General features: G+C 45.1%; 2 protein-coding genes across 2 annotated transcripts; one reads left to right on the forward strand and one right to left on the reverse strand.

Moving 5' to 3' along the window:
* Positions 1-710: 710 nt before the first annotated feature.
* On the reverse strand, positions 711-16,711 carry tmem200a (transmembrane protein 200A). The gene is made up of 5 exons (XM_070988149.1): positions 15,955-16,711; positions 5,445-5,582; positions 4,962-5,200; positions 4,684-4,847; positions 711-4,041 (listed from the first exon to the last, which is right to left on the reverse strand). Exons 2-5 carry the CDS (start codon positions 5,573-5,575, stop codon positions 2,932-2,934), a joined length of 1,644 nt encoding a protein of 547 aa, XP_070844250.1. The 5' UTR covers positions 5,576-5,582; positions 15,955-16,711; the 3' UTR covers positions 711-2,931.
* Positions 16,712-22,435: 5,724 nt separating this feature from the next.
* Positions 22,436-26,593, forward strand: tmem244 (transmembrane protein 244). The gene is made up of 6 exons (XM_070987655.1): positions 22,436-22,587; positions 24,611-24,696; positions 24,785-24,861; positions 25,601-25,726; positions 25,986-26,030; positions 26,254-26,593. Exons 1-6 carry the CDS (start codon positions 22,495-22,497, stop codon positions 26,349-26,351), a joined length of 525 nt encoding a protein of 174 aa, XP_070843756.1. The 5' UTR covers positions 22,436-22,494; the 3' UTR covers positions 26,352-26,593.
* Positions 26,594-26,851: the final 258 nt, after the last annotated feature.

Below are 26,851 nucleotides of genomic sequence, written 5' to 3' on the forward strand. Positions count from 1 at the left end.
CCTCATCAGCCTTCTGCTTCTGAATTGCATTGTAAGTGTGTGTGTGTATTAATGCTTTTGTGTGTCTGTATTTGCGTTTCAGGAGGAATATGTACGCATGCTTTCCTGTAGGTAAAGTTGTTGGTGCTTGAACGTATGCATGCGTGTGTGTGTGTGTGTGTGTGTGTGTGTGTGTGTGTGTGTGTGTTGTTCCCACAGAGCTGCAGAGCATATGATAATTGATGATGACTCATTCAGACCTTTGCTTATTTTGTATGCAGGAGATGAAGAGAGGAGGAGGAAGAAAGCGAGAGAAAGACAGGGAATTAGTGATGTATTTGGGAGTATTGTTAAGGTGTGTACTAGGGTCGGCCAATGATATGTTACAATTTTCCAAGTGGCCACTGTCAGCCAAACAACCGGCGATTGCCAATGACGTCACACAGGTGTGTGTCTACCCCAAAACCATCTTTGTAGTCCAACAATCGCCAGTTCTGTTTGGTCAAAATAAAGCCCTAATTCACCTGTTTTTCCCAGCTGCCTCTATCTGCCGTTGACTGTTGAATGCTAATAGATTCATCCAACCACCCAACCCCAGTGTGCATATGCTCCCAAGAGATGATGTTGCCTCCCTCTGACCCCTGAAAAAGGCCCTAGAAGAGCTGCTGTGTGTGAATCCATGTGTACGAATCAGTATCGGTTAAACAGACTCATTAGGACAAAACATCTTTCAGCGAAAATACTGTTTATTTTGAGAGAGGCTAAAATTGAACATTGACTCATCAACTGCTGGGAACCAGTTAATGAAGCTCTCTGGCAAAATGCCTGCACTCTTAAAAAGGGCTCTGTCTTTTTCATGTGGTGTTGATGTTCTGTTGTTGACGTGTCCTGCATTAAAAGCAGCACAGAAGATGTTTTAACTGCATTAATACGTCTGTTACAGTAGCTGACAACCAAACAGAACCTGAAACAGAGACATTGAGCCATATGGGGGCAACGTATCAGCTCATATACTGAAGATAGACAAAAGCAATGTCTTCACATGTGTTAAAAGCAAAATATGCTGAGACATCCAACCACTGTGTTGGTTAATAGCTGAATTCAAACCTGCAATAGTCATCAAATGGTGAATATTGTCAGTAAGACAAAATAAATAAGAAGCAGACACGAGGTGGACTGTAGCAGAAAACAGCATGGCTCACACTTTAAAGTCCAACTGAAATCTCTTCAAAAACATTTTTTAGATAGTTTTGCTAATAGTTGTTATCATTGGGGGTTTTCAGAAATGTGGTTTTTAAGAGGAAGGACCGCACCAGCGTCTAACAGACCGATGTTAGCAGTGCACTTTTCCCTGGAGAATATTTGTTTGGTTGTTTGTTCAACAAGCTAAGGTTCAGGACAAGACGTGTTCATGTTTGCTGGTCAGAGGGAGCCATCGTGAAACCAAAAAGTATAAGATGTGAATTTACTGAGCAGATATATTTGCTGCAGCAGACAAAAAAAAAAATGCAATTTCATTTCAGCTGGACTTTAATATTACAGCTCCCTGGATTTCTAAAGATAACACAAGATAAATGTGTGCCTTGTGATTTACCGCTGGCTCCAGTGTAATGCCACGACTTCATGCTCTCTTTTATAATGATTTTTGGTTTCAGATATTGATTTTTCAATAGCGCACAGCCAAAATTTGTTGGCTGACTTAAATGTAATGTTAGAAATATTAAGCTGTTACCATCTCATCATTCCACTGGTCATACTCAAAGTCAACAAATACTCAATACTTTGGGTTTTTGCTAATACTGAGTGGGTTTGTGAATACATCTACAGCATATGATCACTTTATGAATAATAGACTGCTAATCCTGAGTGTTTGTAGCCGAGCCATAGATGGAGGTTGTTGCTTCTAGTCTTCAGTAGCAGACACACAAACCTTATTGTTCTTGGGAAAGGGCAGCAATAATGTGACTGCAGTGCAGCATGGACTCCCTTATTGTATTTCTCAGTCTGGTATCTTGATTTTAAGTCACATCCGCACTATATTGTATTGATATTATAGTTACTGGTTTGGTCTGAGTTTGCACGGATCTGCTACAATCTGAAGATCAGACGGACACACAAACGTGTTAAAGCCACCGTTAAAACAAATACTTTAGCACTAATATCTATATCTTTTGGATTTACGAGCCTCATTGCTGCAGAATGCCATTACATTTTCTTCTATAGGTCTACACCAGGCTATAAGTTATAAGCTGACTCTCTGTGGATTTAGTTTTCATATCTGTTTTTGTGTCCATACAGTTAAATTAAAAGTGAACCTTTGTCAGCCTCAGCCTCTGTATACAACCCTATTAAGCACTTTGGAACTTTGTTTCCAAAGGTGCTGTACTAGCAAAAGATGTAGACCGCTGTGTCGCTGCTGCCCGCTGAGGACAAACTTGCTCAAAGCGCTTCCAGTGTGTCCTCGATTCAAACCTTGTGGCAATTTAAGAAAAGCAATTTTCCAAACCTTTTGTAATGAAACATTATCGATTCGAAAGCGTCTCAGGTTTGAGATCCTGTTAAAACTTTATTAGAACTATGTTTGTGTAAAGACGGCGGATGATGTAATGTGGTTTATTTGTATTGATCCCTGAAGGGAACTTCCGTTTTCACTTGCCTCCCTCCACAGAGGTCACAGGTCAGGGTCAGCTACAGAACAGCACCTCTGGACCTGGTACTGCAGGCATTTAGCGTCTTGCTGACATGAGGCCTGAAGCTGGTCCATTCGTAACTACTCTCCAGCCTGCTGCTCAGGAAAGTGTCTTCAGAACCACTTTTGAGTTTCCTCTCTCCGGTGTGCAGCTGTTCAACTCATCACTTTCCCCCTGAAGCCACTGCGCTGTACACTCATACTGTCTGGAGAGCCGTTTACAGAACAGGACAGAACTGTCTTCAACCTTTCGTTCATGGTCCTCAGAATCGAGTCTCAGAGCTGCCCCTCTTCAGTGTGCTGCTGTTAAACTCGTCATGCTCAAAGCTCAGATTATTATGCGACCTCGATATCATTAGCAGCTTCTCCCGCTTACTGTAGTCGCGCCTCTCTGCCGCGGATGGAGACACATCTGCCAGCCGCTCCCCTTGCTCGTCCCTGTCCTCCAGCCGCATGTAGCCTTTACTGCTGCCCCGGGTGCCGCTGTTACTGCGGCTGCTGTTGCTACGGTCGAGGCGTGGCCAGCTGGGGTGCTTCCGCTGCTCCGGGTGCACGCTGAGCATGCTCGGCCTTCGCTCCAGGTCCAGGGATTTGGAGTGGCTGCTGAGCATGTGCAGGGAAGAGTTGGAGCCAAAGTCAGTCCTGGCTGCTCCCGGGGAGAGCCAGCAGCCTGAGGTAGAGGAGGGCGCGGGGGAGAGGGAGGCAGAGGACCAGTGAGAGGAGGAGGAGGCGGAGTTGCTCCGGTGTAAGCCCGGTGGTTTGGAGGCCTTGGCAACAGATGCTACGGGAACCACCAGAGACTCCATGGAGCTCAGAGGCTGTGACCTCTCTCCATCTCTCCTCTCTCCTCCTCTTTCCTCCTCAGTAATCGCCTCCATCTCCGGTTCGTCAATAACGCAGTTGTTGAGTTTTATAACCGGGAGAGTAAACGCAGAGATAGAGGAGGAGACGATTGAGCGTGCATGGTGTCCTCCCTTCTCCCCGTCTCCGTCCACTGACCACTGGTGGCGCGCCAAATCTGGGCGAGCCAACCCGAGCCCCGGGCCAGAGAAGGGGCCATCCTTGTAGAGCGGCGCCAGGAGCCCCGCAAAGGTACAATCCAACTTAGCTAGTTCCCTGTGTCTGTGAAACTCCTCGTCCCCTAACAGCACCTCCTCCTCTTCTGTAGACACTCCTCCGCCACCTCCAGCTCGAGAAGAGAACGCGAGGAGGGAGTTGCTGGCCATCCGTGCTGCGTTATCGCCATCAAAGGCTCGGAGATCCCCAACTTCTCTTGCATAGGTGCTGTTGCGTTGATGGTGTTGTTTCTGCTCTTTCTGCCTGAGGCGATGGATGTCGATGACTGTGGAGTACATGTCTCTCATATGGATGATCTAGAGCAAAGAAATAGATTAATAGTAGTAGCAGTGGTATTTGTTTTTGGATTACCTGAGAAGATGTTTAGTAGTCCATTATAACATACAGTAGTATTATTCTATCTACAGTTTCATATGGTGGATGTTTATGACCTTGGAAGACATATTTCTCACATGGATTACCTGAAAGGGGGGAGGGAGGAGGAGAGGACTAATCGCATCAAGGAAGGGAAGGAGAGGGCATAAGAGCAGAGGAAATGTGATCAGATGAAAATTGCAGAGATATGGGTGGAAGGAGGATGGCAGAAATATGATTTGCATGTTAGTTATGTAGAGATGATGAATATGGATGACTGCAGTGTGCATGCCCCTCATTTTGTAGAGAGTGGAGAAGGAGCAGAAATGAGAAAACAGGGTTGGGAAGGAATGCTAACTACATATTCTACTGACTTTGCTTTTGTGTGTCACAGTTGATATATTGTTGTCAATATTGCTTGATAACCTAGATCCAATTTCTGCACAAATCAGTGTTTCAGACCTTGCAAAGCAGTATGGGCTCGGTTTATATTTCCTGTTACAGCTTGTTGGCTTGTCTGTAGACCCTCAAAATCCACTGGAAGGGCTTGTATTTCATTCTCCAGCACCTGATTTCAGCCCTACCTTAGTTTCTCTGTCTCTGTTTTCATGAAGAATGGCATTAGCACAGATGAAGATGAAAATCCCAATGCCCATGGTGAAGGGTCCAAACATCTTCATCCTCTCAGAGTGACGGTGCTGTTCCAGGAACCGTGTCAGAGCACCCCCACTCTGCTTGGAGGGTGTACCTGCATGCAGAACGCATGGAGAGTGAGAGCCATTTAATATCAGGAGTTTGAGTTCCTAAATCATGGAGCAAGTATCTAAGTTTTCAGACACAGCTCAGAGGAACTGACTCCTACCTTGCACATTCCCACTAGTGCTGGAGTTTGTCACGGCCTCCTCTGTGGCAGCCGTCTTGGCTCCTTCAGTGTGCGATTTGGCTGAGGGCACGGCTTCACTGTGCGGCCAGTAACCCAGGGTCGCCATGCCGATCCCTATGGCCAGGATGACGAGTCCCAGGAGGAGGAAAAACCCAGAAGCGGAGTAGAGGCGGAGCCTACCGCGCACTACCACAACATCAGTGCGTCGTTTCCGTTTTCTGATTGAAAAGTATGGAAAAAAAGAGAATTGACAGTCAGTGACATTAGAGCCACCATACAGAAATGTACAGTGATCTCAAAAGCATGCATGGACGTAACACTTCAGTCAGTGCTGGCTTTTTGTACCATTAAAACCAGCACTGCTCATGAGTCACATGCAATTAAACTGCTACCAGGTTCCTGTTGCCCAAAGTAGTTGCACTTTTGCCAAAAACCAAGGGATCCTTGCATGTAGACAATCACCTGGGGGCAGACTCTGGGGCGGGGTTTCCCAGGCCTGGCGATGCAGGTGGTATAGGCCGGTGCTGCGAGCGAGCAGAGTCTTGGCGTTTTAGCTTAGCCAAGCCTGTTAGCACACCTGCTGCTGCAGTCATACTGAACCTGCAGATACACATACAGAAACATATTAGTAATGACTTTAGCATGTACTGTAGCTGTTTCCTGGGTATTTCTTACATGGACATAAAAATATGCAACTGGAAAAAAACAGCTGAAAACATCCATTTAGATGCACAGAAAGAAAACATGACCAACAACCATATTTAAGAACAGGTCTGGGGGTGCACATATGTATTTCTGCATAGTCCACATCTCCCAGATGCTCTGGATATAGTTGTAAAGACACTTAATATTCAGAGTGCATCATCACTCACAATCAAGCAGATTGAACCAGTTAAAGGTATCACAGCTCTGTTTGTTTTATGTTACGCAGGCATGTCACCTCATGCACGGCAGTGACTTTTGAAAAGGTGCAGGTGACAGTTTTTTACATACTTTTACAGAGAAACTGTCAGACTTTCAGCGTCTTTCCACGTTTGAGAAATGCTCTTTAAATGTTAACAGTACAACAGTCTCCTCTGTTTACTGGCGATGTTTTGTTGTTGGAGGCCAGACTTCAGGCGCACACTGGCAGGGCTTAGAATGTGTGTGCGTGTGTGTGCTTACTGTATGTGGTCACACACTCCTGCTGGATATTTGTTTACTGTATTCTTCCTGTGTGTGTGAGAGAGAAACTCAGGAAACAGGATGATAAGAGATATAGAAATAGAAGGCAAACAGACAGAGAGAGAAACACATGTTGCTTGTCTCTTCATCTCAGTTCTGATCAGTAATTTATTTATATTTATCCTTATTTATGTTGTTGCACTTATAAAATTGGAAATATAGTGCGTTCTGACATATTATTCGAATTAATCACAGACTGTGTGCTCACCAGCTGCTCAGACGCCTATTAATAGTTATTAAAATGAAGAGGGCTTAAAACAAACAGCCTTATTCTGGGAGCCTTCATTTGAGTTTAAATGCCCATTAATCTTGGTGCACATGCACATTAGCATTGTCCTGTTTAGCACTAAGAGGATTAAACTGAGTATGTTTGGTGTTGAATTACAATGGTACAAAATCTGAATGTAAATTTCAAGTATTGTTATTCAGATCAAATTCTGGCAACTTAATGTCACCATACAGAAGGGTTACCAGTGAACAGCTGTGGAGCAGCTTGAGCACCACCTTCACATGGACTTTTACTGGGAAATCATTCTGCTTAATTTTCTTGCTTTTCTTAGAAGGTGATATTACAAGTAAAGAACACCAATTTCTCTGATGTTGGCTGCGAGAACCAACACAAAAGCCTTCATCTACTCCTACCATCCAAGGAAGTGAAGACCCACTGGATTAACCTGACGGAAATGTCCCCACAACAACTTGTTTGCTTCAAAGCTGAAGCTCAAGGATGGACTGATCCCAACTTCAAACTTCAGACATGTAAATTTTGCAATTTCTATGTTGCTGTATATTTTGCTGGTTAGCCTGTTGAATGTGGCATTAGCATGTTCCGCGGCTAATGCGGCTAGCAGCAGCTATTGTAGAGCCTCACGCTGGACAGGCAGTAGAAACTGTGACTGTTAAGCCTCATTTGAAGCCAATTAAATAACCAGAGAAGCAGCTTGGATATGGGAAACTGTTTTCATGTTGCTCTGTCATGCCAGAGCTGATGTTATCGCCACACTTCAGCTCAGCTGGTTTCGTTGTTACAGGAAGCCCCCCTCTGCTGTGTGCCACATACGCTGTATGTAAATGTACTTGATAGACATGCCCCATGGTACACTGACTGCCGAATACTTCAGGTTGTCTGTCATTTAAATGCTATTGAAATGCTTAATTTTAGGTCATATCATCAACCCCTAGTACCAACATGTCCTCATACCTAAACAACAGAATAGATTGTTTGCCAAGACTCCAAAACATCGTATATAACCGTTGAAGCGTCTCAGCGACAGGCGCACAAACTCAGAGAACTGGAGTTACATTCAGTAAATACTGTTTGACAGTTTTAAACATGGTAAATAATTGAGAACGGTTGCAGTTTGCTTAGGTTTCGGCGACAAGACCACTTGATTGTGTTTATGTATGTCACATAACTAAAGTTAAATTAAGTCAAGATACGAGCAGTGGTCACCTGACTTCCTCCTTTGCTCCCCTCATGATTATTACAGCCGCCAATCGCTGCCTAAGAAACGTAAATGTGGGTTGTAATGAACTGCCTGCACAGACGACCTTTAGGGACGTGTTTTTGGGAGGATGGTCTGTGGCACAGTAGTAATAGTAATGTCTTTGTTTATAAGAGGATAGAACAGATTTAGCATGGGAACACGAGGACACCCATGACCTTTGTCTGTTTTGTAATCTCTTTCTCCCTCCTTGCTTCCACAACCCTCTTTTTATTTCTCCAAGAACACACTATCTGTAAATCTCCCCCTCCCTCCTCCATTCTCGCCCTCAGTCTGTTGGCTAATGCATTCTGGTTGTGATCCTGAATAATTTTTTCCTTCCCGCTCTTCCTTCTCCTCCACCCGAGCTTTCGTTCTCATCTCATCTCTCTGTTTGTCTTTCTCCTCCTCCTACCCCTCTGTCTTCTCAGATCTATTTTTAATCTGTCTCTAATTTTAATTTTCTTTTATTTGGTTCCTTTCCTGTTTCTCACTGCCTTCCTTTCTTTTCTTCTACATATCTCAAAGCAGTAAAGTCTGCTTTATTGATTCGAATCAGACAAAGCTTTTAGTATTTAAAGTAACTGTGAATCACACAGAAGACTAGACGTACTCTCCTCCTACCCTCTTTCCTCCTTCTCACATCTTAATGTATTTTTCATGTCAATCATCTTACTGGTAATTCTGCTGTAGGAGAGTGCTTTACCACAGATGGTGAATCACACAAGGACAAACACAACCAGCCTCTTCTCTCGGGTTTTTCTGCGCTCCCTCTCTCTTTCTGTACTTGATTCTCTCTTTTCACTCCTTGGTGTGCGTCACACGGGAACCCACACAGTGTTTCAAGAGCAAGGGGAGAGATTTCCTCCGTTTACTGAAAAATGAGAAGGGGATGGATGGCAGTTCAGGGGAAGGATAAAGAAAAGGAAACAGGGGAGACGAAAAAAATGGGAGAAAAGATGACAACGGGAATAAAGGAACAGGAGGGGGTGAAGTGGGATGGAGAAGACGATGAGGCAGTTATAGCTGTACATTACTGCACCTACCTGGGTGACCTGAACACGAGCTTTGTTTATATGGAGTCTAATATTTGGATTATAATCAGTTTAAAAGCCTAAACTCATTACAAATGCTGCATATAAACACCTCAAACAGAGTGACAGGCCCAAACTGATTGAATGTTCAATTGCAGAGGGGGAGCTTAAACCTGACTCCACCAACTTCCCTTTTACAAAAGCATGGACAAAGTAATGGGAGTGCGACCTCTGGCAAACGTCACTGACTGTTGCATTGATGTGGGTTTTGAGGATGAATCACGTGATGGAGAGGCTGAAGACTTGAGATGATGTTGAAGATAGCATTTCTGGAAAGTTTACCTGACAACACAGCCTCACCCTCTAACGTTAGACAGCGTTAGCTACAATAATACCAGTCTCATGTGTTAGATCACATCCCTGAGAACAGGTGACTCGAAATCTTCAATTCAGAATGAGTTCAATCAAAATGATAAAACAGTGCATGTAACTGCAGCTACTGAGTCATGACTGCAAACTGAAAGCCTGCGCAAAGAGCTCAACAGCAAAAAACAATGGTAGGAACTTTTGAAGGAGATAAAGTGGGGGGGGTTGGAAGAGGCGGCACAACAATAAAGGAGAGCAGAGTGCTGTTCCTGCCAGTGATGACAGGCCAAAACAAGCCATGTGCATCTGTAGTTTCAACAAGGCGGGCGTAAGAAACAAGCACGGCCGAGAGAACAAAGTGCCGCCATAACAGGCACAGCAGCAGCCTAACGAGAAACCACTCAGGCTCTGACACAACACGGCTCTCTGCTGTGGAGAACACGCTGGACCTGTGCGGTGACCACAGCAAATGCCAAGGTAATATTCAGCAACCGCACTCGACACCTCACACCAATCAGCGGGTCTGCGCTGGGCGTTCGCACTGCGTGTGAACCTGCTTTCAATGCGTGCGGAATTAAAGAAATAATTCACTGTGTCTGTTCAGAGGGACAAATTGGCTGTTTTCTGCAGCAACATTGCCCTTTTTTTGCTGAATATATCATGATCATACACAGACTGTATGAATGTTAATATACATTTTTTTCCACCACCTATTAGATAAAACTCATGAATAATGCGAAATCCACTGCTCCATTTTCCACTTCACTGCCTTAATAAGCACTTTTCTAAATTAGTCTTTAATGAATCACGAATTAGCCTCCATGCAATCACCTATTAATAACTCAAATCTATGCATCCTCACAGTAAGGCAAGAAAACTATTAAGACTATTATAATGATACCCCCCCCTCCAGGGAGCAGATTGATTCTGCTACTCTGAGACATTTAAACATTTGGACATGCACTTGCATGAGTTCCCATTTTAAAAACATCATCTCATGCAGAGCGGAGATTTCCCTCTGCTGTGACACCCCTCTACATGTGTTGCGTCCTTGAGCGAGGAAATGCCTTTTGTAGCATGATAACGACAAGTTACCTATCTATAGGAGACGTCACGTGATGTGTTGTCCCTATAGCAACAACATGTGCTGCTGCAAGGTGACACGTTTCTATAGCAACTACCAGCTGTGCGCACAGGAATGACAGCTATATCATTAACACTACGTCCCTGAGACAGAGGGGCATTTCCCGTGGATCATTTTGATTCATTTTTTTATTCCTGTGTGAGGATACGGGGCAAAAACAAACCTGTATGTTTTCGCTGGTGCTTTGGAATGATTTCAGTCTCACCCCAGTGAGACGGGGAGGAAAGGGGGAGACGGCAGAGGATGCTGGATTAGAAGTGGGAGGGAATGGAGGGAGACAATAGGCATTTGGCAAGTGGGATGAAATGAGAAGAGGAGACGGTGAGAAGGAGACACCAGGGATGAACAGTTTGGCATGAAAGATGCTTGCAAGAAAAAAAAAACATGCATTTTTTTGCACTTTCAACATTTACACATTAGCATTGCGTTCGGGGTGTTAATTATCTCTCATCTTGTTTTGGTGATTTGTGCCGAAGCTCTACAATTCTCCCTGAATTCCACACATGAGAGAGAGACGAGGAAAGAGGACAGGACAGGTGGGATAGAAACACAAAGCAAGGAGACGTCGGGGGTAAAGATACGAGAAGTCAGCAGCTGAAGGAGACAGCTAGAGGGGAAGACGGGAAGCGAGAGAACGGAGGAGGTGCTTTGAACTACACATAACAAACTCCAGGGGCTTTTTTTGACTCTAGAAGGAAGCCGAAAAAAGTTGGTCTCAAGTGACTCACTTCAGCGAACTGTACGCTGATACGTCATGGAGAAAGGCATTTAGTATTGACACAAATAGAGTAAAAGGGGAAGATGTAATGAGAGAGGAATGAGCAGGAAGATAAAAAATGGAGCGTGCTCAGGAGGGAAAAATTTGTATCTGTCATGCCTCACATTACAGCTAGAGTGGGTCATGTGTTTTTGTTTCTGTATCAGAAACCGCTCTGCTGAGGTTAAGTGAGGCCAAATTGCTCTAATAAATGTAATACTGTATCGCTGTCTACCTAAATGGATTTAAATGGCGAGACGGACAAAATGCCCCCTGCTGCAGCACTTAAGGTCACCTGCCATGACATCATGCAGCTGGAGTCAAACTACCACTAATGGTGGGAAGACGACCCTTAGAGCAACACTCTCCAGGATGTTTTGTTTTTCCTGACTATTCCTGCAAAACTCAAGTTTTACATTCAGAATATCAAAAGGTACTTTACTTTCTCCTCTATTGCAAGGACTGAGGGAAATTACCTGCATGCGCCAAGGGCAAATATGCAGTGAACAATATCTGATCTTTTGACAGACTGTGCTAGATACTGCTTTTAACTTCAAATACTGAAATAAAGGGACTGTCAAGTTTTAACGCCCAGTACAAGCTAAGTACTTTATTTCAAAGTACACCTACACTGTCAAGCAAAACTGTACAGAGTTCAGGTGACTGGAAAAGAGCATGTTCATGCACTGGTATTAGATACCAGTGGATTTAGTGCCATGTTTGACATTTCTTTTGCTGTTGTCAAGAGAAATCTTCCATTTCATGTTAGGTCAAAGAAATCACAGTACAGAACAGTATAGTACAGCAAAGTATAGTGTAGTATAATATATACAGTAGTTCAATATAGTATAGTCTTATATAGTGCAGTATAGTATAATATGGTGCACTACAGTATAGTATAATATATAGTATAATACACTATAGTGCAGTATAGTATAATGCTGTACAGTGCAGTATACTATACTATATAGTATAGTTTCATATACTGTCAAGTAGTCTAGTATAGTAGAACGATATAATGTAGTATAGGATAATAAGTATATGGTATAATACAATACAGTGCAGTAAGTATGTACAGAATTGTATGCAGTGTGGTATAGTGCCATGTACTGTGGAGTAGTATAGTATAGTAGTATACATATGTATGTATATAATATAGTACAGTGTAGTATTGTGGCAAATAGTGTAGCCCAATCAACACTTTACTGTGCATAAAAAAGTAGATAATCACTTTACCAAATGGGCAGTGGGAGTAAATGCCGCTACAACAGTTTTTGGAAATCCTCTTACCACGCACCTTCCAAAAACCCCGAAACCATCAACCTGTAATGGAAGAAGTTCACATGTTCCTTTTTACAAGGTTCATGATTGCTTTTTTTGCCTCCTGGGTTTTATTTTCCAGACAAAATCGCTCTCTAATGTGAAGCTTTTTGGCAGCAGAGTCTTGATTTTGAGATGCTCTTAAAGCTTCCATAAACACAGTAACATGGAGGAGTATTCAAAACTCGCCCTTCTGCAGTTAATGTTACTACACATTGATAACTCTGACAAAAATGAACAGTTTCCTGTGAGGGATGATCCTCACTACAATGTACACAACTTTCCTAAACGTTACTCTTCAATATTGTAGTTAGTGGCACATAATATGCTGCCACACGCAAGACCACCCTCGGCAGTGTGTGACAGGGGCGGTATCACAGAGATATGATGTGACACAAAGCTGTGAGACGAATTATAGCGCGTGATGTGCCTCACAGCAGGTACAGCTTTTTTTTTTATCACAGCCACTTGTGTGTCCACTGAAGTGGAATTCTGTGTTTGCTTTTCCGGAAAGGTCAGAGGTCAGAGTCGGCCGCAGAGAAGCACCCCACAGCCGCTTGACCAAACGAGGCGATCTCAGTCACTCTACTGACCAAAGATCCCTCTGCTACCAGCTCATCGTGTTGCTGTTTGCTCCCTACAAACGGGGGGGGGGGGGTGAGGGGGGGGGGGGTGATCCCTGACAGGCTGTGAAGACAACTGGAAATGTTTGAAGAGGAACCGCCATCTTGGATTGAAAGAGTCTGCAGCGGCTTGCGAGTGTTGAGTAGTGACTGTGAATCCACAGTCCATAAATGCTTCATGTTACTTCAGGGACGTCCAATTAAACAAAAGGTTTAATTGAAGAAACTGAATTCATGTTGTTGTCAAAAGAAAAATGGAATATCTGGAATTTCCGTATTTCAAGAATCAAGTTGGATATATTGGCGCTTTCAGAAAACTCAGCTTGAATGCTGACTTGTACACAATTAGAAAGTGGTAATTACTGTAACTGTGATATAAGAAGACGCCGTTAACCCTCTGCTCAGGTTGACAGAATGAGACTGCTGGGAGTTATATGACGCCACCATATGTCACTCTAACAAGTACAGGGAAGGAGGGAGGATGTGAATTAAGCTCCGTCGGTGAGCACACGCAGTCTTGAGAAGAGCTGTAATCAGGCAAAAAACACCTGTGCAGCCGGACTTGAGCTGAGAAAATGGCTTTTTTAAAACTTGCAGCGATCATTTTCCACGGCTGAGTGGGTTCACAATGTTGAATGTCCTGTTTTCTACCGTGACACTGATTAGAAATGAGTCACAGAGCGGACTGAAATTAAATATGATACCTGGAAGTTTGGGTCTGGCTGGATCCAGAGTTATCAGACCTCTACATGAGCCCGAGGCAGAACCCTGACTGACTGAAGTCCACATCCCCCTTTTAGGCCTTTTAAGAGGAAGACTACTGTTTGGGTTTTTTTAAATTAAAACAGTGCTCCATGTCCATTTGATTGTAAGTTCCGAAGCAAATTGGAGCTCATTCGAGAAGAATTGGAGGGATGAAGAGAACTGAGCGGGAAAGAGGAAGAGGAGGAACAAGCATGAGCAAAGGATGAACAGCGAGCTCGTGTTTGTGCATCACTTTACTCCTACAGACTCACGGTCAATGATGAGTCATCTGTCTGGAGAATATGTCACTTTGTGTTTTCCCGCTGACCTTTCCGCAGCACATTTTCTGATGCGAGCACTCGAGTGTCAAATCCCGCGCCCTCCCCACCATCTTGTCTTCTTCCTCATTATTTTGATCATATGTTGTTGTTTTTTTTAAGTCTGGCGTCCTTCACGCTGCATCAGTGTCGCTGCCTCCTGTGATCAATTCAGCACTTCTCAATTGAATCAACTTTGGAATTGAATCATCAGATGTTCACGCCAAGATTGTGTGTGTGTGTGTGTGTGTGTGTTAGCGTGTGTGTACTGAAGTGAGCCCCCTGTTGATTCCAGCAGAATGACTCACTCTGTCTTCCTCACCGACCTGATCTTCCGTCAGTCATCCACACTCATCCTGAGGCTGCCCCCATCTGCCCGGCAGCAGCGGCACCCAATCCACAAGCTAACAGTTCTTATGCAATTTCGCCTTTAAGGCATTCTTAGCCGAAAAATTTAAGATAAACAAGAATATTTTCCTGGATGGGGTCTGAAGGATGGACTATTTTTGGGGGGTGGTGGTTTGTGGGCTTGCACATCTCTCTGTGGGAGGCTTTGCAGCCACAAAGTGAAGGAACTGCTGACCTAGGGGTATTTAAACGGGATTATCCAGTTAGTGGATATGTGTGAAGGGGGATTATCTGATATTTCGCATGACTTCTTAATGATTCTCAAATTAAACCGCGGAAAATGTTTGGCAGCGTCTCACTATGAGCCATTAGGCTCAGTGTGTCACCCAAACAGCTCTCAAGGTGAGAGTTACTCCTAATTCTCCATCCTCGTTCACATCACTCTAAAGACAATAAAACCCGAGGCAAAGCACCACTTATTAAATCCTCCTCCACTTAAAAATCTATTTTTCTTGTTCTTCCTTCGCGGGGATGTTTGACCTTCACTGTGCAGAATGATGTATGTGCAGCGTTTGACACCAGAAGGCTGTTTTCACATTCAACACATGTCCCCGTGCTCATCCTGAGGGTGTTTTAAAAGCATTTTCTCTTAAACTTGTAGGGAATCTCTTAACGTCCCGACAGCAATCGATGAATCAAATGCTCTGACAAAAAAAATAAATAGCACCCGGTCTCTTGCATGTCAATGAGACACAGTTGGACTTGGTTAGCGGTTAGCGCTGCACTGCGCTCATAGCATAACACCTAGGCCAAAGAGCAAGTGAGCGGCTGCGAAAGAAGAGCTGTTTTGCTTGTCTTTATATGATTGTGCCATTTAACAGAGTTGTTTTGGAAATATTCGACTAACAACGCTGAGAGCTTAGCAAACTTGCTTTTTTCCCATTGGATTGAATCCAGCGTTACCAGCTCCATCTTTAAATCTGAGGACATGCACATAGGAGCGGGATGTGACATCACAACTGGGAGCCAATCATAGTCAGATGTGCAACTTGCACAACTTGTTCCCATCAGTTTCTGGATTTTTCAGTGTGAGAAGATGTAATTTTCAACATTTTTTTGGACCAGTTAATTTTCTTTGTCTTAAACATGTCTGGTCTTTAATAAAGTTTGAAGTTTTTACTGAAAATGACCACTGACCCTTTAATGATGACCTTTGACCCATCTTCAAAGCATGAATATTGACATGATGCCTTGTTCGGCTACTGAGAAGTGTGAATTACAGTAAAGAGATAACAGGCAGGGATCATCTCCCCCTTGGCACAATGAGCAGACCATAGTGTTCCCTCTCCAATAAATCCATCAATGCCTAAAACAGACACTAACACAACAACAGATAATATGCTGGTCAAGTCCTGTCCATCAGTTAGGCTCCAGTAGAACGACAGAATAGACGCTGCCATAATGTTAAACTTCCTCTTTCATCAAATATTAAAGGGAACGTGATTAAATATGGATGGTAATAAGAAAGATAGACTGCAGGGCTGTCGAGTTGAATCGTTACAAAGCCAGCGTGTTAAGAGTTGGAGAGGTCAAACACAGCGCGGTTCTTACCTTTGCAAGAAGCCGAGTTTTCTCTGTCACTGTGCCATTAGGCATGGACTGGGATCAGGCTGCAACCTGGAGGGAAGTAAAAAGCCATCTTCCACTTTGAAGGCTACTTCCCCTGAAATGCCATGCCGGAGAAAATGCAGATGACACGGGGACGGGTCAGCTCCCATGCAGGGTTTGGAAACAGCAGCACAGTCCTTACTCCCGAGCAAGATCCTCCATGGAGACGATCACACTTTGTCTGGGTCAAACTGAGGTTGCGCGCTTTCAAAGTGTCTATTTTAATGACTTTGTTAGGCGAGGAGCCCGTTTTACGCCTTATGGAGCGAATGTGCGCTCAAGATAATGAGGGCGGTGAGACGCGCTCCTAATTACGACTGAAGGAAAACCCTTCAAAACATTCCGCCTATTTAAAGTCGTAAACTGTCACTTATAACTCCCCCGTGCAGCGGAATATTCGTTGTTTTCACTGGAAAAAAAGACGCCGCTGCTTCGTCCCTCCTGACCGTAATGCGTAAAACTCGCTGTCCCGATTTTCGCCCCCAAACAACTTGACTCCACGTCCAAAAAAAGACAGAAAAATGTAACTCTTTCTAGAAAAATCTCATCTTTTGTTGTTGGCTTTTTAAGAAAAAGATAGTGAGCAGAGTAAAGCTGCACGTACAGCGTGTTTTTATTCCTCTGAGCTGGTTAGAGACGAGGCAGCTCCATCCAGTTTCTCCAAAGCGCTTCTACGCTTGTGGGAATGCGAGAGGCTTTCTCTGAGGTGTGTGTGTGTGTGTGTGTGTGTGTGTGTGTGTGTGTGTGTGTGTGTGTGTGTGTGTGTGTGTGTGTGTGTGTGTGTGTGTGTATGTGTGTGTGTGTGTGTGTGTGTGTGTGTGTGTGTGTGTGTGTGTGTGTGTGTGTGTGTGAGTGAGAGAGACAAAGAGAAAGAGAGACGGGGGTGAAGCACTGGGAGGACGTATGCATGTGTGTTTTCTCGAGTGTGCGCGCGCGCCTTTATGGAGTGAAACGAGGCACCGTGCCATGCTTTTCTTGCATGTGCGGGGCGCAGGCGATGAGGGGATGGCTAGTGTTGAGGAAGGACAGATGGAGAAGAAGCCTGAGTGAGGCTCAGCTCAAGGAGAAAGAATAGATCAGCTTGTTATGATGACTGTACCTCTGAGGGAGCAACAAGCAGCAAGACTGTGAATATATTATTAGCACGCAAAGGTCAGGAAATCCAACATTCCTGCAGTGTGGAAGCCTGCTCAAGTGTCTGACAGCTGTAATATTGGCAGCGCTGGCTCCTGGAGTGTTTTCGTGTAAGGTATGCAACAAATACCCAGATGTTCGGAGTTAGAAACACACACACACACAGCTCTGTGTTTGTGTTCAACTGTTAAGCCTTTCTGTCTGCAAACACATGCAGAGAGAGGGGAGCAAAAATGTTACAGATGTTGGCATGCGTGCCATTTCCTGTGTTTACATGCTGGAATTGATTCAGGAACAATGCACCAGACATCTTGAACAGTATAGCTTGACGTGCATGGGTGCATGAGAAGGGCTGTTATTTGTTGAGATGGCTGAGATTGAGTTGGCCAGAAATGAAACACCCTGAGGGCAGAGCGGCACAGCTGAGGACTGGATGGATGTTTGTGCGCAGTCATTAGGGCATTCTGTCCATTGTTGGCTTCAGACCTCACTGTAACACGGCTGACCTTAACCTCAACCTTAACTCATTACAGCACCGCACACACGTGCACACACACACACTAAAAAATAACCCTTCAGGCTCCCTCAAGCATCGCCACGCACATCTGGAGCCAGTAAGATCGTAAAACATGAAGCCCATGCCTGCTCTGAAGCTCTAAAGGGAGCGAGATTGAAGTTGAAGTCCCCGGCGCGGTGGTCACTCGGTTGCTGTATTTACATTCCATAAGAGATCGAAATGAAAACAGAGGGAAGGGGCAGAGAGAAGCAGAGCAGGAGGGAGACGGCGAGGTGCGGAGAGAGTGTAGGAGAAGAGGGAGAGGGAAAAACAAAGCCTTACATTGTTGGCTGCTGCCTCTCTTGTTTACAAGCCCACTTTGGATTATGGGATTTGCAAAAATGCGTCGACTTTTTGTGTTATACTTATTGTAAGCAGCTGTGGACGGGAGTCTGCAGCTAAGTAATTAAAGGAGGGCTGTAATCGAGAGGAACTTTGGAAAGAGAGGAGGCAGGGGGAGGAAGTGGAGTACAGGAGGTGGGAAGAAGCGATTATTCTCATCATTTAATCATCAGTGTTAAAAAACATCACAGGTACTTCAGATGTTGTTTTGTTCGACCAGCATTTTAGTAAATTCAACATACTGTAATATGAAATATAGAAAAGCAGCAAATCCTCACATTTGGGGAGCTGGAGTCGGATATTTACCTGAAAAATGAAAACAATTAAAATACTTGTTCTTTATTTCTGTCTTTCACTTGTCTTGCAAAACCCCTCCCTGTCTTCTCCTTGTTGCCTATTTCTGTTTATGACACTGTGACGTCCAAATCCGCACCCCCCCAACACACACACACACACACACACACACACACACACACACACACACACACACACACACACACACGTGCATGCACACACACGCTGAGTGATAATTACAGCCTCTCTGCTCCTACAGCACACCATGTTGACATGTAGGTCAATAAGCCTGAGTGTCCTCATGGGTCTCTCTCTCTCTCTCTCTCTCTCTCTCTCTCCCTCCCTCTCGCTCTCTCTCTCTCCCTCCCTCCCTCCCTCCCTCTCTCTCTCTCTCTCTGTGTGTTGAATTGATTGTCAGACAATTTAAAAGCTGATCAGGACTTCATTTCTCTGCTCCTACGCAGATTGTTAACACTCACTCCTGTGCTGTAAACACTCGATACACTCTGCTGAATTGTCCCTCCGTCCCATTTTTCTGCTCATATCAGGTCTCCTAACGTGCCTCATGCTGATATCTAAGTGTACTTCAACTGTTTCCTTCATTATAGCTTATAGCTATTTGTCTTCACTGTGCTCCCTGGAAAAAAGAAAGCCTGTTTGTCGTTTGAGCTTTAGTAAGGGATTAATAATTCATAAGTTCCTTGATACCTATAATGCTTTTAAGCTTCAAATGATTCAGTGTTCTTGTTATTTCACTACTGCTGAGCTTTGTCCGTGTCTGGCTAAAAGGAAGATTTCAGGTCACCTTGCCACTACTGTGTTTCTTTTTAATTGTCTAATTTAATGATGTTGAGGCTTTATGAACCTCTCACAGACCTCCCTCCTCAGGCCCCTCAGACCTCCCCCCTCTGGCACCTCAGGCCTCTCTCCTCAGGCCCCTCAAACCTCCCTCCTCAGGCCCCTCAGACCTCCCTCCTCAGGCCCCTCAGACCTCCCTCCTCAGGCCCCTCAGACCTCTCTCTTCAGGCCCCTCAGACCTCTCTCCTCAGGCCCCTCAGACCTCTCTCTTCAGGCCCCTCAGACCTCTCTCCTCAGGCCCCTCAGACCTCCCTCCTCAGGCCCCTCAGACCTCTCTCTTCAGGCCCCTCAGACCTCTCTCCTCAGGCCCCTCAGGCCTCCCTCCTCAGGCCCCTCAGACCTCCCTCCTCAGGCCCCTCAGACCTCTCTCTTCAGGCCCCTCAGACCTCTCTCCTCAGGCCCCTCAGACCTCCCTCCTCAGGCCCTCAGACCTCCCTCCTCAGGCCCCTCAGACCTCCCCCCTCTGGCACCTCAGGCCCCTCAGACCTCTCTCTTCAGGCCCCTCAGACCTCCCTCCTCCGGCCCCTCAGACCTCCCTCTTCAGGCCCCTCAGACCTCCCTCTTCAGGCCCCTCAGAGCTCCCTCCTCAGGCCCCTCAGAGCTCCCTCCTCAGGCCCCTCAGACCTCCCTCCTCAGGCCCCTCAGACCTCCCCCCTCTGGCCCCTCAGACCTCCCTCCTCAGGCCCCTCAGACCTCCCTCCTCCGGCCCCTCAGACCTCCCTCCTCAGGCCCCTCAGACCTCCCTCCTCAGGCCCCTCAGACCTCTCTCTTCAGGCCCCTCAGACCTCCCTCCTCAGGCCCCTCAGACCTCCCTCCTCAGGCCCCTCAGACCTCTCTCTTCAGGCCCCTCAGACCTCCCTCCTCAGGCCCCTCAGACCTCCCTCCTCCGGCCCCTCAGACCTCCCTCCTCCGGCCCCTCAGACCTCCCTCCTCAGGCCCCTCAGACCTCCCTCTTCAGGCCCCTCAGACCTCTCTCTTCAGGCCCCTCAGACCTCCCTCTTCAGGCCCCTCAGACCTCCCTCTTCAGGCCCCTCAGACCTCCCTCTTCAGGCCCCTCAGACCTCTCTCTTCAGGCCCCTCAGACCTCCCTCTTCAGGCCCCTCAGACCTCCCTCTTCAGGCCCCTCAGACCTCCCTCCTCCGGCCCCTCAGACCTCCCTCCTCCGGCCCCTCAGACCTCCCTCCTCAGGCCCCTCAGACCTCCCTCCTCCGGCCCCTCAGACCTCCCTCCTCCGGCCCCTCAGACCTCCCTCTTCAGGCCCCTCAGACCTCTCTCTTCAGGCCCCTCAGACCTCCCTCTTCAGGCCCCTCAGACCTCTCTCTTCAGGCCCCTCAGACCTCTCTCTTCAGGCCCCTCAGACCTCTCTCTTCAGGCCCCTCAGACCTCCCTCTTCAGGCCCCTCAGACCTCCCTCCTCCGGCCCCTCAGACCTCCCTCCTCAGGCCCCTCAGACCTCCCTCTTCAGGCCCCTCAGACCTCTCTCTTCAGGCCCCTCAGACCTCCCTCTTCAGGCCCCTCAGACCTCCCTCCTCAGGCCCCTCAGACCTCCGTCCTCTCATGCAGGTATTATCACCCTCACTGGTCAGAGGATGACCGTGCTAACTGGTAACCTTTGGCTGAATAGTTGCTTGCTGAAAGCATTACGTTTTACCGTAATTGGTTTTAAATACATACTCATATGGGTTTGATATCTTTGCTAAACATTAACATAAGTTAAATTGTGCTCAGCAAGACTCCTTCACCTCATGTAACGTTCTACAAACTGTAGCCAAAGTTTTTTTACACCCTTATCCTCAATCAGAAATTGGCCCATATTCAACCTTCTGTATAAAAGACCTCCCTCCTCAGGGAGTATAAAAGTGTTGAATTCTGCAGGCTGCTCTGCTTCACAGCATCATATTTAGCATGTAGACATGAGCGCACGATCAATCTTCTCATCTTCATTGCTGCAGATACACAGAGCAAAGAATGAGAGTGTAAAAAGAAGTGAAAAAACATTGTTGGATAGTCCAAAATCTTTAACATCAAAGTTAAACATAATCATACATGCAGCATGTAGAGATATGAAGAGAGAGATCTGTGTGATTAGTGAGCACTACACACACACACACACACACACACACACACACACACACACACACACACACACACACAGGGGGATGGATAGCTACGATGCCCACCTTCCTCTACGTGCACCCCCCTCTCACTCCCCTGCTCTCCATCACTATGGTTACAATGATGCAGGTTACCGTGGCAGCCAAGTCAGCCCCGCGCTAACACAAAGGCGCACGTGCATGTGCCGTACCTCACACACAGGCATACGCAAGCTGTGACGCTGAGGAGTTGAGTTTCTTTAGCTATTTCTGGAGGGAGACGGGATGTTGCGCTGGCGTCATTTCTGCATTCAACCTCCTGTCTCTGTTCTTTCTTATCCGTCTCGTCATGAGCAGATGCCCCCGCTCCGGCCTGTTTTCATTGAATTTGAATTTAAAATAAAACATGGAGCGAAATGATTAATGGCACCGTTATCAGAGATCTGTACATGAATGGTGCACCAAGAAGCATCTTATCTGCTGCTGCCAGTACTGTGCATGTGGCTCTTATCATCTCTTGTTCTTGTATTGACTCTTCATTGGTTGGTGGATGAAGTTATTACTGCGCGTATGAGGCTCTGCTGCCACCTAATGTTCACATTAAGAACTGCAGGTGGAATCACATCTTGATGTTTGGTTGCAGATTTCTCAGAATATGTGTGTTTTTCTTCAAAATACACATGATGATCATGTTTAGTTGTGTGATGAATGATGAATTGTTTTGTCTGTTAAAACTGGACAATAGTGAACAATGCAGCTTACAATTTCTAAGAGCCCAAGCTGACATCAAAAAAGAAGAATGGTTAAAAGAAGGGAAGCAACAAAGTAAGGAAGGAGGAAGGGAAAAATGAGTAGAAGGAAAGCAAAAAGGGAGGAAAAACAAAGGGAAGAGAGAGAGTAAAATAAAAGTAAAAGTAATATGATGTAGCTCAACTATGCTCGAATATAAATTTGTGTCTGGAGGGCTTCCTGAACTACTTAGTCTCAAAACCCACTTCCTTCTTCTGGGTTTATGTGTATGTATGCACACCTACACCAGAGTACGTTCACCTTTATCCCTTTTAGGATTTCCTCAGACTTCTTAGTAATAATCCCATTTCTTCTAATCCGACCCCACCCGTCCTCCTCCTCCACTCCGACATGCTCTCTCTCACACAAGTATCCACACATGTAGCCTAGATTCTCTCATTTAGACCTGCAGCCATTCATGTTGTTGGACTACTGCTGTCGTTGTTGTGGATTCACACTCATAAAACGCCATGGACCCTTCTCCCTCAAGACTACACCCAGTGACACCTGGGTAAGGACACCGTGATGTGTGCTAGAGTAGAGAGGTATGAGACAGCAGAGCCTCGGTGCACAGCGAGGTGCACTGAGGCTGATCAGTGAGTGTGATTGAGCTAATTGGTGCAAGTGTTTTCATGAATTAGACTTTTATTCCATGTATTAGGAAGTGATTACGTTTATTGTGATTTTAGTACATCAGAAAACTTATTCCAATTATACCAAATTGCCTCTTGTTTTAATTATGCCATCCTCATTACAGTCATAATTAACATTTAACTGAAGATTTTATGAGGTTTTCACAGTCAGACTGAACCAAATCTCAGCAGGCTTGAGGGTTGAATTTAAAGCTGGTTTCTAGAACAGTTTAGTTGAGTGTGGCACTGAGGCAGCAAACAAACGAGGAGCTAGCCAAGGTGTTTAGCTGTCTCTGAGAGTATTAGCATAAGCTCAGCCACACCCACACCCTCATGGTGGTCTGACCAGGGCTGGACTAGATCGCACGTGGTTTAGGTGGGCCGCCGCAAAACGAAAAGAGGGTCTTGATTGAATTAGTTTTGAAAATGCATCGTGTCTATTTACAGCCTCGTGATTCAGCTGCAGTAAAGTTAAAATCGTTCATCAAGACCTCACTAGCGGCTCAGTGCTGCTTTGAGCTAAATGCTAACGTCAACATGCTAAAATTCCCGGAGTGGCTATGTTAACATATAGGTGTGTGTTTGTCATCTAAATGTAGCATGTTTAGTGTGCTAACATCTACTAATTAGCACCCAAAAAAGTACATTTTATTCTGATTGGAATGTCTTAAGTTTTTCATGTATTCAGAGGTATTTTTCATCCTCTGGGAGCTGCAAATGTCTGTCCAAAAATGTATGATAATCAGTAGTTCACTGTAGACCAACATGAGCCGATCAACAAACTGACAGAGCAACATTTCCATCCACTTCCTCTGAGGCTGACCTCTGCTGCTTCACTCTGATGGGCATACTTTATCATTTTTAGGCTTTACAGACGAAAGGATTAATCAGTTATCTAAAAATAGACCTTCGCTGTTAAAGACGCCCTTATAGTCACTATATATATGACAATCAACACATAGCTGTTTTACTCCAGTCCAACCATCTGTGGCTTTGAACAGATGGTGTAGTGAAAGTTGTTACTCATTTGCGGTCTGTATCAGAGCAGACGTTTGACTTGTAACAGCAGGGAAAGCACAGGAATAACTAATGAGGTTAACAATGGCTCGATTCCATTAAGGTGTGTGAGAAAGCCAGCGAGCTAACATGCAGGGCCCTGGCACCGGCACACCTGGCTGGAATGTGGCCCATTATTAATGTAATTAGTTACCCCTGTGTTTGACAAGCCTAAATGTCAGCTGAGAGAAGAGGTCTTTTATGTCTTTTCCGAGGGTGTCGTGTAACCCATTTCCTGTACGGGCTGCAGTTAATCACCTATGAAAGGAGACGTTAGTGAGCAAGAAACGGCCGTCTGCTGCTCACTGCTGTCAGGAGTTTTCTGGGTCATGAAGCAAAGGGGGAAATGTAGGAGAGGATGGGGGGTTTCTCTTAGCTGCTGGATGCACACAAGGCATCAAATAATGATGAGGTCTTGCCGGTAAATAGCTCCACATGTAGTTTTCCAGTCAGATTAGAATCACTGACATAAAGGTTTATGTTTTTCTTGGTATTTATAGTCTTGTTTTCTCAGTTATGGCCTTGTTTGCTCGAAGCAAACATCCGCAGATGGTCGATGGGAGATGTTTCCAAAGCTAAAAGGCTCAGAATTCCATCCACTCATTGATTAATGACTCATGTGTGTAATTGATTTTGGTGTTTAGCCTCACCCAGGGTTGTAATTTCAGCTTTTCTCAGCAGTCAAATGAAGGATAAAGGAAATATCTATGTAAACATGTTGGCAGGAAGATACATTATACACAGCAGTCGTAGTAGGTTAAGTATAATTCAGTATCAGTAACATTACAGGATGGACATCCACTGGGCATCATTCCTCAGCAGGTGACTGTTTGGTCCTCTCCTCAGGTCGTCCTGCAGAATCTGTTGATGTGCATGGTGTGCTTCTACTCTCTCTACTACATCGCGGTCAGTCTCTGCATCGGGCTGCTCAGGTACGCACACAGACGCCGAGACCTACTGCAGGAACACAGCGCGAAGGCAGACAAGTTTATCGTTTATCATCCTCTGGTGTTTCTCTAGGGTTCACGAGATCAACAGCTTGTTGACTCCATTTGACTACACGACACAACCGTCATGGCAGAACCCCAAATACCTGGGTGAGTAGCACTGATGGAACGTAAACAAGCACGTTTTCTCAAGTGCTGTACGTGCTTTACGTGTTCTTTACTTGATTTATTAGTTCCTTTGCAGATTTGGGTTTTACATAAAATGTAACACGTGATCAGCTGATGAACTATGAGGCACTCTTGTAGATTAAACTGAAGTAATAGCGACTTCAAGTGCAACAGCAACAACAACAACAGGAAAAAGCTGCTTACACATTAATCCATAGGTAATATATCCAATTATGTCACGTGGATTATCATATATTATTACTGAGGGCCATTCTGCTGCATCATGACTGCTCCTGCATTTGATCATTTTGGTCCATTTTCCTAGTGAAGACGTCCTTTTACTAAAGTGCACTTTTTAATGCACTATTTTCTGTCTTTGTCTTCTATAGGCCCATAGCAAGAGGTGTAAATAATAAATGAAATTGATCTAGCTGCTTCAGTTTCAGGGTCCTGACTCACTTTCACACTGTCTGGGACCCTTAAATAGAATGGAGCCATCATTGATAATAATATACTGAAAAACTAGTTTTACAAAAACATAAACACAGCAATGAAATACACAGTAATGTATGGATAAACAGGCTGCCGTCAAGGATCAAGGAGGAATAAAACTTAAACAATGGGTGATTAAAACCAGAAATAAAACACAAGGGTAAAATGTCAATTTCAGAAAAAGATGAGGCAGAGTATCACGTGTGATTTTCGCTCTTCCTCCCTCCAGTTGGCGTCATTTCCACAGAAGTGACCTATGTTTTGGGCGGGCTGGTGTTCGCCTGGATCGTGGAGGAGTGGGTTTGGGATTATGCCATAACTGTCACGCTGCTGCATGTCGCGATGACTGTAGCAGGTAAACACACACACACACACACACACACACACACACACACACACACACAAACACAAAGCGGATCAATAGAGCGGAACAGCTGATAGGATTGGAGGCCTGGTTATGTAACTGGAAAGAGTGGCTGTAGTTCAAAGATGGATAGGCACACACACACCAAACACACACATCTCTCCATCCTTCACTTGTGAGTGAATATGTGCAGTATGTTTTCTGTGCAGGTAGTTCTCACATTTCACACACAGCCTTCATGTTTCTGCAGTGATGTCAGACTTCCCCTCAGCTGAGCATTGGTGGATAGCTCTGGGTAAGACTTCCACTTTCTCTCTCTGTGTGTTCTTACCTGTCTCTAATCCCATTTGCAGAGCATAAAACTCTCCTTAGATACACTTTTTACTGTTCCCAGACTCACTCTAACTCTTCCTTCAGTGCATCCCTTCAGACTGCGGCTTTTTAAGGACAGCTGCTGGCCTCTAAACCTCCCTCTGATTGAACTCCTTTTCTCATTTATTGAATCCCTCTCCCTGCAGGTTCGGGCCTGGTAATGATGATATTCGGAGGACAGCTCCTGGCCTATAAACTCTTCAGAAGCAACTTTGTCTATCCAGCTGAACTACAGAACTTCTAATGAACACAGCGAGGAAAGCTTTTAACTGGCTTACTGGTTAATCTCAGGTCCGGATACATCCCAGCGGGTTCGCTTTTCAGAGACATGCTGCTAGGTTCAAGGTAACACTGGTATGAGGAACTACAGTATATCTATGAAGAGTATACTGTAGCTTTGTTGATTAACTAATAGTCAGATCCCTTCTTGTACAAATGGCCCAATTTTGTGTATTTAACAGCAGTTTTTTTTAAACACATTCTGTACATTATGTAAGATACATACATTAAATTCTTGCAGCAAAATGATTTTTTGTGTGTCTGCGTTCATGTGTTTGTCAGTGTGTTGACTCCCTGATTGAAACAAAGTGTCCTCTGTAACCCCAAGTCAGTGACACCTGTTGAGCCCTCACTAAAATAAATAAATGATGAATGAATGAATGAATGAATGAATGAATGAATGAATGAATGAATGAATGAATGAAAACTCAGGGCTGCTTTTAAGGCCCTCCAGTAGAGCTCCCT

Source organism: Chaetodon trifascialis, chromosome 19, assembly GCF_039877785.1.
Source record: "Chaetodon trifascialis isolate fChaTrf1 chromosome 19, fChaTrf1.hap1, whole genome shotgun sequence".
NCBI lineage: Eukaryota > Metazoa > Chordata > Actinopteri > Chaetodontiformes > Chaetodontidae > Chaetodon > Chaetodon trifascialis.

Excerpts from the sequence above, each read along its gene's own strand:
- tmem200a (XM_070988149.1), bottom strand. The coding sequence starts at position 5,575 with ATGACTGCAGCAGCAGGTGTGCTAACAGGCTTGGCTAAGCTAAAACGC. Across the intron at positions 5,201-5,444 it reads GCCCCAGAGTCTGCCCCCAG|AAAACGGAAACGACGCACTG; the intron begins GTGATTGTCTAC and ends CTTTTCAATCAG. Across the intron at positions 4,042-4,683 it reads ACAGAGACAGAGAAACTAAG|ATCATCCATATGAGAGACAT; the intron begins GTAGGGCTGAAA and ends TCTTTGCTCTAG.
- tmem244 (XM_070987655.1), top strand. The coding sequence starts at position 22,495 with ATGTTGTTGGACTACTGCTGTCGTTGTTGTGGATTCACACTCATAAAA. Across the intron at positions 24,862-25,600 it reads GCAGAACCCCAAATACCTGG|TTGGCGTCATTTCCACAGAA; the intron begins GTGAGTAGCACT and ends TCCTCCCTCCAG. Across the intron at positions 26,031-26,253 it reads GCATTGGTGGATAGCTCTGG|GTTCGGGCCTGGTAATGATG; the intron begins GTAAGACTTCCA and ends CTCTCCCTGCAG.